General features: G+C 37.4%; 3 protein-coding genes across 3 annotated transcripts; 1 reads left to right on the plus strand and 2 right to left on the minus strand.

The window, feature by feature from the left end:
* Positions 1–780: 780 nt before the first annotated feature.
* On the plus strand, positions 781–2,118 carry INS49_000475 (uncharacterized protein; the record flags this gene model as incomplete). The annotated part of the gene is made up of 1 exon (XM_043161313.1): positions 781–2,118. One exon carries the CDS (start codon positions 781–783, stop codon positions 2,116–2,118), a length of 1,338 nt encoding a protein of 445 aa, XP_043029819.1.
* A 940-nt stretch (positions 2,119–3,058) lies between these two features.
* INS49_000476 (uncharacterized protein) lies at positions 3,059–4,736 on the minus strand (the record flags this gene model as incomplete). The annotated part of the gene is made up of 3 exons (XM_043161314.1): positions 3,059–4,296; positions 4,358–4,505; positions 4,626–4,736. The coding sequence occupies 3 exons, from the start codon at positions 4,734–4,736 to the stop codon at positions 3,059–3,061; spliced, it is 1,497 nt and encodes a 498-aa protein (XP_043029820.1).
* Positions 4,737–5,324: 588 nt separating this feature from the next.
* INS49_000477 (uncharacterized protein) lies at positions 5,325–7,142 on the minus strand (the record flags this gene model as incomplete). The annotated part of the gene is made up of 2 exons (XM_043161315.1): positions 5,325–6,864; positions 6,922–7,142. The coding sequence occupies 2 exons, from the start codon at positions 7,140–7,142 to the stop codon at positions 5,325–5,327; spliced, it is 1,761 nt and encodes a 586-aa protein (XP_043029821.1).
* Positions 7,143–14,869: the final 7,727 nt, after the last annotated feature.

Raw genomic sequence — 14,869 nt, forward strand, 5'->3', positions numbered from 1 at the left:
CTTGTATCCAAAGGCTAGTTTCAAGGGGTAGGCTTACAGAGAGTTCGGATTATCGGGACGAAGCTCTAGCCATGTTGGCTTCGATTGCAGAGGCGAGGAGATAGGCAGACCAAAGGCCAATCGATGTTTTTGTTAGCTGCAGAGGGTGCGCCCTGGTACAGTGTCTATCACTGGGTATGACCCATTAGTATCTTCAGGAAGTCTCCATACCCCCGACTGCCCTCGGCCTTCGTAGGCTTCGTAGTCCTGACTTGAACCCGTGTGTGGTTCGCCTCATTTTTCGTCTTCTCTTCCGCATGGCTTTTGATCCACTGCGGGTTTTCTGATTGTTTTCAGAACTCCGAAGGACCGAATGACCAAGCCTGTGTCGTCACTGGGATTATTGTCCGTCCGTTGTCCAGCCCATCTTTGTCCCCTCGGGTTGCCACAAACCTCAGAGGCACCGGATCCGTCGATGAACACACGTGTGTCTCTTTGGGTCTCAGTATGGAAAGCATACACGTCGACTTTTTGTTTTTCTTGGATAAAGCCAATGTTCACGTTGCTCAATCCATCACCTAGATGCTGGTATTCGTAACGCCGCTCGATAAGCCACGATCACATTCTGTAAGAGGAAGTAATGAAGCAATAAGGGTATGGAACAACACAGCCTAGATGTGCGGTTGGAAGAGATAGAGTGAGCACCGCCGCTGACTCCGCGACAGGGAGGCGACCGAGAGAGCGAGGCTACCAAGACCGCACTCAGGTCCACAAGGCCAACAGAGGCCCTCAAATCCGTCAATGGCAACAATCCACGGCGCAAATGTACAGCAAAATCCCGTCGCCCCGCAACAGGGCTCAAACCATGCGGAGAGGCTCAACATATGGCTCGCGGACCTGGAGTCCATACGGCGGGAGCGGCCAGTTGTCAGTCCCACCTTGTTCATGGCGCAAAGGGTAGAAGTCGCGGCACCACCCGCAACGAGGCAAGGGGCAGCCTGGTCCGCCAGCCAAGGGGACACCACGGCGACGAGCGCCGCCCAGGCTGGCCCCGAGGTGGTGGTGGTGGTGGTGGTGGACGACGATGACGACGTACAAGCTGAGCCGGCGGCGGCCGTGCGGAGGTTCTACGGGCAGCAGGGAGTCCAGCCAGACGAAGCCGACGGGATGATGCGTTATCAGGACCAAAGCCTGGCGCGCCAGAACAAGTATCCCTCTCGCCAGAACGGCCTCGGGTTCGACATGGCCCGTCTGAGGCGCGACAAGGCGTGGGCGGACCCCATAAGGACACTGCAGGACGTCCAGCCGTCCTGGGACCACGGCATGTTCATGCGCAACCCGCCGCTGGGCTTCGAGGAGGCTGTGAGCCGGAACTGGACCCAGGATAGCTCCCCAACCTCCCTCCTCTTCGGGTTCCCCATGCTCGGGAACGTAGTTTTATACCGCGCGATGAACTATGGCGGCGCCCGGTCGGCCTGCTTCTTCAAGGCCCTGGCGTACCTCGTGTACGGCGACCAGTCGCTCTACCAGCGGGTCCAGGCCGAGCACCTGCAGCACTACAGCGACGTGCTGGAGTGGGAGGACCACCCACGGCACCAGCTGTACACAATGTTGAACCAGAAGTTCTACAGCACCACCATCTCGACAGACAACACAAGCTCGGCACTCAACAGCGAAGTGGCGACGCTGGCGAACTTCTTCCAGCTGCTCTCGATCCCGCAGGCCTGGATGCCGCTGGATATGCTCGACGTTACTGCGGACCTCTATAATCTCTTTATCGTCGTATATACGATCAACGAGTCCTCGACCCGGACGCACCCGCTGGTAACCGAGGTCAACGTCAAGGGATCCTACAATGCCAGGCATGTCTTCCTACTCTTCAACGGCTTTCACTACCAGCCGATGGTCCCCAACGAGTTCTTGGCCTCGGAATTCACTTTCCCCAGGGTCACGTACGAAAACGTCAAAGGGCTTCCGTGGTCGCGTGACACAGACCAAGGCAAAAGTTCGGTCGATCTGAGATGGAGGATTACGTGGGGCGCGAACTTGGACAGGCGGAAGGGCGCGCTGCCAGTCGATCATGTCTTCTATAGGGAGTCGCTCAGGATCGCGATGACGGGCAGTTATTCGCAGCAGTAACAAGGGCAGTGGAGATCCAGAGGCATCAGCCAAAGCACCGTTAGGAGCTTATTCAAATGAGGAAAGTTGCTTTCAAGGAACAATACTTAGATTTGATCAACCTTAATGAAGGTCAACAGGGTATATGATTTGAAGAACGGATATTCGCGCCCGCAAAAACTGATGGTACACCTGTACATCGCTAACACTCAACCACTACTCATACACCCAATTCACACGACCAATTCGCACACTCAACATCTATATGGTGTATAAGTTAGGAATAAACTGGGTGTGTAGGTGTTAGGTTTATGGGTATGTGGGTGTTGGGTGTATTAGTGTTAGGTGTGTGGGTATGTGGGTGTTGGGTGGGGGTGTGAATAGGCCTGGGTGATGTGCTCTGATGGCTTAGCTGTGGCGCGAGTGATGTATGGGTGTACCATCCGTTTTTGCGGGTGCGAATATCCGTTCTCATGATTTGTTCTGAGGTGTTATCTTGCCCGTTGTCTACTTTCATTCCGAGGAAGGTGACAGTACATCATGACAACGGGCCTTCTGGCTCAGGTCGATATGCCAACGGTCCGTTAAGGACTCATCCATGGAGAAGCGGATTGAGCCCCTGCTACCAAAGGGTAGCAACGCTGGGGAGGGGGAAAGGGGGGGGGGCATCGTTTAGAAGTGTTCGACTGGGAACGAGACAGCACGGAGACCGCGCGCTCTGAGAGACATACACATTTGCATTGTCTGACTGTCCTGTTATTCTGTGGTCAATTAGCAATGATGACCGCACACTTGCCTCCTATACCTCCTTCCTGATCCTTTAAAAATACCGTGACGCCTCGCTTTGAATGTCTCTACAGTTGCCATCCCTACCCATGAAACCGCACAGTAATGAAACCCAGGCCGTTTTTTTTGTGCACGAGAATCTGTGCCACTGTCGGACCATGCCTCTGCGGCAGTGCTAGTCCTGTATGTGTTGGAACAGTGGGCTGATAGATTCACCGTAGTGATTGCGCCGGATGGCCTCAGCCAGGAGGAAAGAGAGGTCGAGCACGGTAAGCTTCGGCGCATTCCTGGCCGCCTCCTCATTAATGGGGTAGCTGTTGGTGACGACAATGGCATCAATGCACTCGCACTTTTGCATTTGCTGGAGGGCATCACCGCCGAAGACGCCATGAGTCGCAATGCAGTAAACCTTCTTGGCGAAGCCCCGCTTCACGACGGTCTCGGCGGCAGCGATCCATGATCCAGATTTGTCAATCATATCGTCGATGATGAGCACTGTACGATTCCGCACGTCGCCGACGAGCGTGATCATGTGTTCAATCTTTGGGTCCTTGAGCTTGTCTTCCTCTTCGTCTGAGCTCGCTTCTGCGTCGCCAGAGCCGCCTAGCGCGTGCCCATCCGGTGAGAAGTAGGATGATGCTTGAGACTGAGCCATGGGGTCCTCATCAGGGATGGTAGTATCCGCAGCCGAAGTAGCTGGAGATGGGAAGTCATCAGGCACGATGTGGCCCTGCACGAGACGTCCGTGGGTGACTTCTCGGGCTCGTTGATCATTATAATCGTGGCCCTCAGTCTGCGCCTCGGTGGGCACATCGACGTGGTCCTCAACAGCAACGGACGAGGACGAGGGACTTGCATCTCCCGCTTGGCCGTTGGTAAGCACTTGCAAACCGTTGGCGCGCTGTGAAGATTCCTCGTTGGCCGCTTGAAGGCGGCTGCGGCGCACCCGGGCGGCCTGCGGTGTCGGCGTCCGCGGCTCGGCAAAGCTGTTTCTCGCGATCCGGATTGCTGCCGGCTCCAATGGTTCGAGACCCTCGAGCTGATTCAAGATCATGCTGTGTGTCATGCCGGTACCGCCTCTCTTCCGGTCGGTTGTGACCATGCCGAAGTTCAGCTTCAACGCATCGGCGAGGGACGTCACTCGTTTTGTACCGCCGGCATTCTTCGAAACGACGACAGCTTCCTTCCAGTTGGGCACGTTATGACGGATCCAGCGGGCGATGAGCGGCTCGGCATGGAGGTTATCAACAGGACACTTGAAGAAACCCTGCATCTGCGAGGCATGCAGATCGACCGTAATGACGTGTTTGACGCCAGCAACGCCGAGAAGGTTGGAGAGCATTCTGGCGGTGATGGCACCCCTGTGCGACTTCTTCTTTGACTGTCGGCTGTATGGGAAGTAGGGCAGCACGGCTAGGTAATCGAGGTCAGCACAATTGAAAGACGACAGGCTGAGGGAGGTAGGCAAACTGACCGGTTATCTTGGTGGCAGAGCCGCCTTTGCAGGCCGAGATCATGATGAGCAGCTCCATGATTGTGTCATTGATGGTGGGACTGCCGGACTGGATGATGAAGACATCCTTCTCTCGGACACTGTTGAGAATCTTGACGCTTGTCTCGCCCTACACAGAAGAAAACATGGTGAGCCAGGTCACTTTGCAACAGAGGTTGGTCGCAGTCGCGGCGACGGCAGACGGCGAGCTTCAGACCCGGCGACAGGCGCAGGGCCGACTGGCACCCACATTAGAGAACTGCGAGAGCTCCGCCTCTGCAGGAGGCATGCCCAGGCTCTCACATATCTTGCTTGTGAGAACCGGGCACGATGAGCCCGCGAAGATCAGAGTGTTACGCATCGTGTCGGGAGGTGGTTGGAGGAGGAAAGGAAAAAGTGCGCGAGGTTGGGAGATAAAATACTGTCGGTTTGGAGGTCCCTCAGCTGGATTTCAGGCGGAGCTCGACAGTGGAAGAGATTTAGTGCGGGGCCCCCGGAAGGTCTGACCCCTGTTGTGTCGCGCCTGCACCTACTCGGTTTTAGATCTAGACAGTACTGGGGTGGGCAGCACCAACCCTGGGCAGTTACTTGAATCGATTTAACACCAGTATGGCTCGACCTCTAGGCTTCAAAGTGCAAGGCAAGCTGTGCTCAAGATAACATGCCTGACTCGACTACTCACTGCACATGCCCATTGGGACATGGAATAGGAGAGCGTCACGGCCACGCCAGATCGCTTGATGAGATCAGTGACTACCTACATGGAATGGACCGATGGGAAACAGAGGCAGGAGAGGCAGGGCGTGACAGGCAGGTACGGCATATGCGTCCGTGGGACGAAGTTTGTAGTTTCGATGTCTCTCGGGCATCTCCCGCTTAATACCTACCTAAGGACCTACTTGCTTTCCATGCCTATGGTAGTCCAAGACTCATGATCTTGCCCACATTATTAAGAGCCTGGGCTCAACGCGTCGAACGGGTTCGTAGACGGCAGTGGCCTGGCCTTTCGCTGTTCCTGCTTGCTCGCCCGTCTCTTCATCCTATCAGATGCCCGTCCAGTTCCTCCTGATGGGACAGGGTCTGGCAGGCCAGTGATGTCTTTCAGCTCTCCGGCGTCCTTCAGCCGCCCGTACATGCCTGCAACATCTGTGATGCTGGGGTAGTCTTCGATAGACGGCAGTGTCGCAAGGCATTCCATCAGCTTGGCCACTGGTAGCTGCGGCCAAGAAGTTGTGACCAAGGGCCCTCCCAGACACTGAAGGATTTGGTACAGTATTCGCAGCGAGTAGAGCGTCCCCTGGATCTGTGCCGTCGAGTGGACGGTAGTCCAACTCCCCGGGTCCAGCTTTCCTTTAGACTTGCTCGCCCTTCGCAAGAGTTCCTTGACCAGTGACTCCTTGCCCTGCTCCGAGGCATGCACGATTTCCTGCCTTAAGCAGAACATCACCCATCGCAGAGCTGAGGGGCCAGCCGCCGTGTTCGTGGGCGCTTTGCACGAGCTCAACAGCCTGTGAGCTGTCTCTGTCATCTCATGCTTCCGTAACAACTCAATAGCTTGTCCATTGGACTGGCGAGACATCGTTCGTCGATATTCCGCAACCATCAGCTCGCCGAATGAGGTACTTGGGCAGAAACTGTACGCCAGCTGCCGTATCCACGTGCTCGGGCCCCACGCACTCTCATGATCCCATCGGTCGAGAAGCAGAGGGAGATAGAATATCGATCCTACTGTTTTTGGCACGTTTTGGGGGGCTGCGCTGCCAACGCCCACATTAGCTCCCCAGGTTGGCAAAAATTCTGACCAACTCAGTAGAAACTCTGACACTCTCGGGTCTAGGGACCTCAAGGACTCCGGTATTGTCAGTCTGGTATGTGAACCTTTGACGTACTCGGAAATAAAGTCCGCGTATTCGGCTGGATATGTGCTGGCAGAATGTTTCTTCTTTGACTGTGCTGCCCAAAATGCAATCTTTTGGTACGGGTCCCTCTCCATCTCAAACGCGAGGGATAACATGGCCTGCTGGCCCGGCTCGAGGGACAACCTTTCGCATATGGCATGTTGGCTGTATGTCAAAACTAGCGGTTTTTCGGACTGTTCCGCTGTGATTTCGATATCACTGAGGAACACAACGCTTCCGTGTTGCCCGAGATCATACAGAAGAAGGTCCGAGTCCGAGGTGAGAAGGGCCCCGCCTTCACGGGTCACGTGGTCCGCGCAGAAGGTGTCCGCCTCTCCGGAGACGAGATGGGTGAGGTGGCCGTATCGCTCTGATGTCCTTAGAGCCTCGAGAATTGCCGGGACTGTGAACGCCGGGACGGGGATACGGGGATACGCTTGGCGAGGTGATGGCCTGACATCGCCATCGCGCGCAATGCCAGATTTCGTAGACAGGAAGTACTTGTTGAATGCAGTTGACTGCTCGACTACCCGGCCGAGCCGCACATCTTTCTTGGAGGCTGGTAGGTAGCCATCAAAATAGATTGCCGCTCTGGAAGCTGTCAGCACCTAGGCACAAGGCGACGAGGGGATGGGGTAGGTTCCATACACTTGACTTCTACGCGACTGCAAGTTGTCGAGCCACCATATCGCCGCTGAACCAAGGACAGAATACGATGGGTCCTCGAGTGCGGTACAGGCCTTGCTCTCCAAACGACAAGCAAAGAATATGTGGTATGCGAAAGCTGGGCCGTCAACAACCACGCTATCAGCCAGCTTCTCCCATGAAGCAAACGGCCTGAGTGCTGCCGTGAGACCTGGGATCCCCATCCCTCAGAAGTCGAATCAAAAGCCGGCAGGGAGCAGCGACTTGGGTTGATGTGGCCTGAAAGTCTAGCTTCCCCTATCTCCTCATAAAGATGACATGAGATTGTATCATGGCATGTTACGTTCGGGAGCCACTGTGTTTGTGGAGTGGCTGCAGTGTTGAAGGGTGGATGTGCCTTATCTCAAAGGTTCAGGTGTCCATTTACCATCCAGCCCTGCGGCCTGGACATAATATGGAGGCGCAACCTCCCTACCCATTCTAAGTAGGTAAGCTGCATGAAAGAATTAATAACTATAGCATATAATGCTAAGCTAAGAATATGTATAATTTAATGTAAACTCCCTACTTATTTTAAATAAAAAGGTTATATTTTATAATAAAATTATAATTAATATAATTATTGTTGGTTTAGCTTTTATATAGTTGGTGATAGATAAATAGAGTGTGTAATTGATTTGGTTATGGTATGGAGGGTAGGTTGCAGCGAAGCTGCAGCCTTTCCCTGTTTGGCTATAGGCTAGCTATGGTGGTTTATACATAAAGTATATAACTATTAGCTAGCAGCTGGCTGGCATTAGCTAGCAGCTGCTATTAATAAGATTAGTTTAAACCTTATACCTTTAAATTTATACATTATTTGCAATGCACCCACTATATAAGCACATTGCATATAATGCCTATATATATTATTCCTATATTAGCAGTCTTTTATATATGCATATAAATACTTTAAAATCATGTTTTTTTTTTAAATCATTGCTTAGTTAATTAAATTGCTTAATTAACGTAAATATCTTATCTTTTAAAAGGTTATAAGGAGCTAAATACTTTATAGCTATTGCTTTAATAAGTTAAGTATAAGTATTTAAGTATAAGTATACTTAAATGCTTTAAGTGCTTAAATTGCTTAAATTACTTAATTAAATTATTTAATTATTAATACTTTAAAGCTTTAAAGTATTTAAATATTATGCTTTAATTAATTATTACTTTAATAGCTTTTTTCTTTTTATTATTAAGTTAGCTAAAATGCTCAAGAAATAAATTAAGCTTAAATTAATAATAGCTATTATTATTATATTTTTTAATAAAGAAGTTATTATTCCAAAAAAGGCTATTATTATAAAGCTTATATTAAGAGCATTGCTAGTTAATAAAAAAGTTATAATTAATAAAAAAGAAAAAGTATTAATTTTTTAATAATTAGCTTTATAATAATTAACTTTATTTTAATTAACTTAAGCTTCTTTTAATATTTATATGCCTTTAATTATAAGTAAAAAGTTATTATTATAAACTTTTTTTAAGGTTATTAAAGTAATTTTTAATTATTTAATTAAGTTAAAATAATTAATATTTTTATTATTAATATATAATTATATTTTATATATATCTTATAATAATAAAATATTTATTTAAGCTTATAAAAAAGCCTTTATTTAATTTTTTAAAAACATTTCTTTATTTATTTATAAAACTTATATTAAAATTTATTAAAAAGATTTTTATTATAATTTAAATAACTCTTAAAGCTTTTAATTATATTAATAACCTTTTTTTATTATAGGTTAACCTTAAGCGTCTGCTGAAAGGTACTTAAAAGGAGTTATAAATTGTAATATTTAAGAAATAAGTTAAGCTTTAAAAAGGCTTAACTTTAAATTTATTTTTTAAGTATATGCCCTATTATATAAGAGGATTGGGTGTAATATAGGCTTAATATAAGCATGTATTATGGCTTAAGCAATAGCTTAAGCTTATTATATAGCCCCCTTCCCGCTTTTACACTGCGCGTAATAGGAATTAAACCTAGGGCTCTTGCAATCTTATGTTAATTGTATATCTGCTATATATGTAGTTCTTTATTAATATATTGTGATTATATATAGGCTATATATATTAATTATATTGGGGCTTATTTATGCTTAATTAAGGAGGTGTAAGCTATATATCCCTATCTTGCCTTATTAGCATTTATACACTTTATAGCATTATAATGCATTAAGTTAGCATTATATTATAATATGCATTAAGTATAATGTATATTAATTATATGCCTAGCTTATTATTATTTATTTATTATAATAATTATAAGTTATTAATTCTTTAATCTTAATTTATATTATAATATAGTTATTTTATATTTAAGTTTTTTTTATGCCGTAATTATAAAATATCGCAACCTTTCCTTAATAACTTTATTGCATAGCTATAATGTTAATTACTTATCGCTGCTATGCACTTATATTACCTTACCTTGCCTTAATTATTATTATTAATTAAATAAATTACTCTTATTATTACCTTATTCTTTTTTTAATTTATGCTTAATATATAGCCTTAATAACCTTAATAAAAATATTTCCGCTAATTAACAATACCCTTATAATCCCTTGCTGCCTATATTATAAACTTAATTCTTTAATTAATAATGCTTCCCTTATATTATTAATAATAATATTTATATAATTCCTTGCTGCGCTAATTTATTTGCCTTATAATGCATTTAACTTGCGTTTAATAATATTCTTATTATACTTAGCCTATGCTTAATCCATGCTTATAATATAAATATATTAATCTTATTATAATCTTAATATTAGCAAGATAATGTTTATTAATAAATTTAATAAAAACTATAATAGCTAAGGTATTGCTGCTATTAATATTAAAGAGGACTTGCTTTATTTTTTTAATAATAATGATTAAGGCTTAAAGGGTTATTACGTTATTAGCAACTACCTTATTTTAAGTAATAATAATAATAATAATTAGCAACTTTTTATTGCTAAGGAATTTTTATATAAGAGTTGCATTTAGGTTTTAATTAATATTAATATTTTCCTTAAGTATATTTATAATATTTATAAAAATTTATATATTAATTATCGCTATTATTATAACTTTTGCTATTAATATAAGTAAAAGTTTGTTAAATTAATTGCATTATATAATGCCTTTTATACTTTTTTAAATATACATTATGCTAATTATAAGTATATTTTATATATATTTTAATATAAAGGTAAACTTAATATAATTAAGGGTAATGCTATTAAGTTTACGGCCCTTTTTAACGCTATTATATATGTATTTAATTATTTACTTGCTTTAGCTTAGCAAGAGCCCTTGCTAATTATGCTTATCCTTGCCTTAACTACCTATATATGCAAACCGGCCCTTATTATTAACCTTATTAGTAATAATTATGCTGCCTTAGCTTTTTATACTTCTTAAGATGCGCTTAATATAATAAAGCTTTTAACCTTTATTTATAATAATGCTATTATATATTATAATCTTAACGCGCTTATAATAAGTAATTAGCTTTAATAAGTTATTTAAGGCATAGCTAATACTTTTAATATGCTTTAAGATAGCATATAAAAGATTAAATGCATTATAATAAATCTTAAAATAAGGTTTGCCCCTTATATAAATTTAACTTATATTAATAATAAAAATAAAAGTGCTTTAATTATTTTAAAAATTATTATTGCTAAGAGTTTGCTATAATGCTTAAGGCTATTTAGGTTATTATTTGCTTAGTTTCTTATTCTTCGTGCCTTGCGTTTAGCCTAAGCCGCCTTAATTTCTTTATATATCTTTATTAAGATGCCTAGCTAGGTTTAAATAGGTTTTATTGCTATAATTATATCTTAAGTCCTAACTTAAATAAGCGTAAGCTATTTCCTTTTAAAGAGCGTAAGCGCTATTATTATTGCCATTGCTAAATAAGCCCTAGTTATATATATAATAAGTTTAAGTAATAAAAAGCGCTATATCCTGCTGGCAATAATATAGGTTTAATTCCCATTATTATATATATAACTTATCCTTGTTTTAACGCTATTTTAAAAGCGTTTTAATAAGATAATATATATTATACTTACTTAAATAAAGTAATAAATAAAGGAATTTTAAGGAGATTATAAATTTCTTACTTTTTAAATAACTTAGCTAAAGTATTATATTAAGTTTTATATGGGCTATTAATATATAAAAATGTATATTATTATGGTTTAAGTTATATTAAGGAAGGGAGCTAGCTAAATTTAAAATAAGTATATAATAAGTTTTAATAAATTAAAAGCGCCTATTTATAAATAAGGTTATGGGTTTAAATCCTATTATTATTTTGTTTTGCTTAATTTATTTAAAGCTTATATAAATAAAGCTGCCTCTTTAGCTAAATAGCATAATAAAAATAAATTACTTATCTTTATTCTATTTTTATTTATAACCCTTATTATCTTATACCTTGCCTTTAAATAAGCTTATTAAATTTAATGCAGGCCTGCCTTGCAATTATTTTAAATAGATAATTCCTTATAAGTAGCGGCATTTCCTTACCGCGCCTTAAATAAGTTAAGGGCTGTTAATCTTTATATATTCCTAAAGGGTTTTTATATTAATATATTTTAGCTTTTTTATTTAATATAAACTTATTTCTTAAGGAAACCATTTTATAAATACTTTAATGCATTTTTAATTATTAAGATTTCCTTTATAAGATATTCCTTATTTTAGCCTTTATTTACTTTATTTAAGATTAATATAATACTTAATTAAGTATTTATAAATATTTAAATAAGTAATAAATTCTTTATAATGCATTTAACTTAATTAATATTAAAGGTAGGATAAACCTGGCTTAATATATTTAAAATAATTATTTAAGGTATAAAAATATTTATTATAATATATTTTTAATATAGTTAGTTAAGCTTCTTTATTAATTAAGTAATTTAAAAGTGCTTTAAGGATAGCTATATTTAGTTATTAATATGGAATCTTTTTGCTATTTAATGGTATTTATTAGCTATTTATTTTTATTATTGCTAAGTAAAAATAATAGCAATTTAAGTAATATTTATTTTAATTTAAAAATGATTTAAAAATGCAGCTGCTTAGCCCTTAGGGCTAGCTGTAAATGCTATTATATTTAAAGAGCTTGGAACTACCTATATATTAAATTTATTTATTAGCTAATTTAAGTTTTAGCTGGTTATTATTAAATCCTTATTATTTAGCGTTATTTAGTAAGCTAAGAAATAGTTAGCTTAATTATTTTACAGGAAGATAATAATATTATATAAATACTTTTATATTTCTTAATTTATTTGCTTTATATTACTATTTATTTTAAGGTAGTATGCTATAAATAAAAGGCATTCCATGCTTACTTAAGTATATAAAGAAGCTTAAAACGCCTTTATTTAATTAAAGCCTTAGTTGCTAATAATAAATATAAGAAACCTATAATAATGCTATTATAAAGTAATAAAGCGTTATATGTAATCCTTTGTAATTATAAAGTGCATTGTTTTTAAAAAAATCTATTTTAAAAAGCAGTTTATAATAATTATTAAGTAATGCAAGCCGCCCTTATAAGCTAGCAAGTTTATTATAAAGTTAATAAATATTTAAAATTAATAATAATTTAAAAAAGGGATAGGGTAAAGCAAGCCTTATTATAGCTATTAATTAAGCTAGGTTTGGCAATATATATTATAATTTTAAATAAAATACTAAACTATTTATAATATATTATCTTAATAAAAGTTATATAAAAGGATTTAAAAGGTTTTTTTTTATTTAAATACCTTATTATAAAAAAGTTATAAACTTGCTATAATATTAATATAATAAGCAGTTTTTAACTTAAAAGCTATAGCTAGCCTTAAAACTAAAGCGTATTATATATATTAAGAGTATAGTTAGCAATTTAAATTGCTATTTTAGCTTTTTTAAAGAATTGCCGCTAGCTAAATGTAATTACTTTATAGTAAATCTTATATTATAAGTTTTATTAAATTACCTTATTTTAAAGCATAATTAATGCTAATTTATTAAATAACTATAACTTTATAAATATAATAGCATAAATATTAAAGATTATTATTAAGATTAATTAAAGCATTTTAATTATATAGTTTTTTTTAAGGTTATTTTATTTTATTTTTATTATAATAATGCATTAAGATGCTATGCTTATATTTTTAGGTAATATTAAAGATTATAATAAAAAAGAAATAAAGTTTTAGCTTATTAAGCTTGCTTTTTTAAAAGGAATTAAGAGTTAATAAAGTATTTAAGGCTTTTATAATTTATAAGTATTATAAATAAATAAAATATGCTTTAAAATATAAATAATTATACTTTTAAAATCTTAATTATTATTAATAGCTTTTTATTATAAATAATATAATTTTATTGCATTAAAAAGAGCTTTATAAAGTAATAGGTAATTAAATAAAAAGCTTTTTTTTTTAAATTAATAAATATATGTTAAAGGTTATCTTTAAGTAATTTGCCTTTATTATTATATTTAAGTTTAAGTTTTATTTAACTAGGATTAATACCTTTATAAATATTGCTTTAAGGTAGCGAAAGGCCTTATCTTTTTTACTTTTTTATTAAAAAGAAGTTCCCTTAATAATAAGATAAAAAAGGAAATTAATAATTTTAAAAAAGTTCTTAATAAAGTTATAATAAAAGTTTGCAAACTTTATAAAGCTTTAAATATTATAAATTATTTATAATATTTTTTATTTTTAAATTGCCTTAATTTTTTTTAAGTTTGCTTAAATACTTACTTTAATTATAGCAATAAAGCTTAAATATTTTACCTTCTTTATTATAAATTTATACTTATTTTAATTTAAGTTTAATTTAGCACCTTATAAGTAATATAAAACTTTTTATATTTTTTTTATATAATTTCTTTTTAAGCTTAAGGAAAATATTAATATATTATTTAAGTATATTATTATATAATTTTTTAAAATATTAGCTAAGATTAAGTTAATATATTATTAAAATATAATAAATGTATTAAATAAATTAAAGGGGTAAATTAGCTATTTAAATAACTTAAATTAAGTTTAAAATGCTATTAAGTGCTTTTAGTTTTTTGCTATTTATATTTAATAAAAAGCTATATAAATATTTAGCTTTATAAATTATTAAGCATTAAAGAAGGAATATAATATTTCTTTAATAAAGGGGAAGGGGTAATAATCTTATTAAGTTATTTTATTAAGGGCATAATAATTTATATAAAATTGCTATTCTTTATTTACTTTATATATTAAGAGAATTAAGGTTGCTATAAGTAAGGAGCTAGCTTTTATTTAACCCTTATTATAAAGTTTTATAATTTATTTTTATAGTTTAAATAGTTAATTTTAAGGTATATTATATAATAAGCTTTATAATAATGTTAGCGTAAACTTATTTTTTATTAATAATAAATGGATATAATAATTAAATTAATCTTAATATAATAAAAGGGCGGAAGCTTAATTCTTATTAAAAAGGCTAGCAAAGTCTTGCATTTTCTTTAGCAAGGGTTTAGCTTTATATTATTTTATATTATTATTATTTCTTTCTTAAGGAGCTATAGCTTAAAGAATTTATATAACCTTATTTAAGCTTATTTTCATTAAGGTAATATTTATTATTTTAATATAAAATAAGTAATTTATTTATGCTTTTATAGCCACCTTAAAGATTAATTAAGCTAAATTACTTATATTTTATTAACTCTTTTCCTTTATAATTATTTCTTAAGCTATATTATTATTATATAGCCATAAGTTAAGTTTAATAAGATATTATAATGATATAATTAAGATAGGCTTAATGAAAAGGGATAAGCTATATTTAAAACTATATAAGTTAAAATAAGGGCTTGTTATGTATTAATATTTAAGGAAAGTTATAT

Source organism: Diaporthe citri (assembly GCF_014595645.1).
Source record: "Diaporthe citri strain NFHF-8-4 chromosome Unknown scaffold_1, whole genome shotgun sequence".
Taxonomy (NCBI): Eukaryota; Fungi; Ascomycota; class Sordariomycetes; order Diaporthales; family Diaporthaceae; genus Diaporthe; species Diaporthe citri.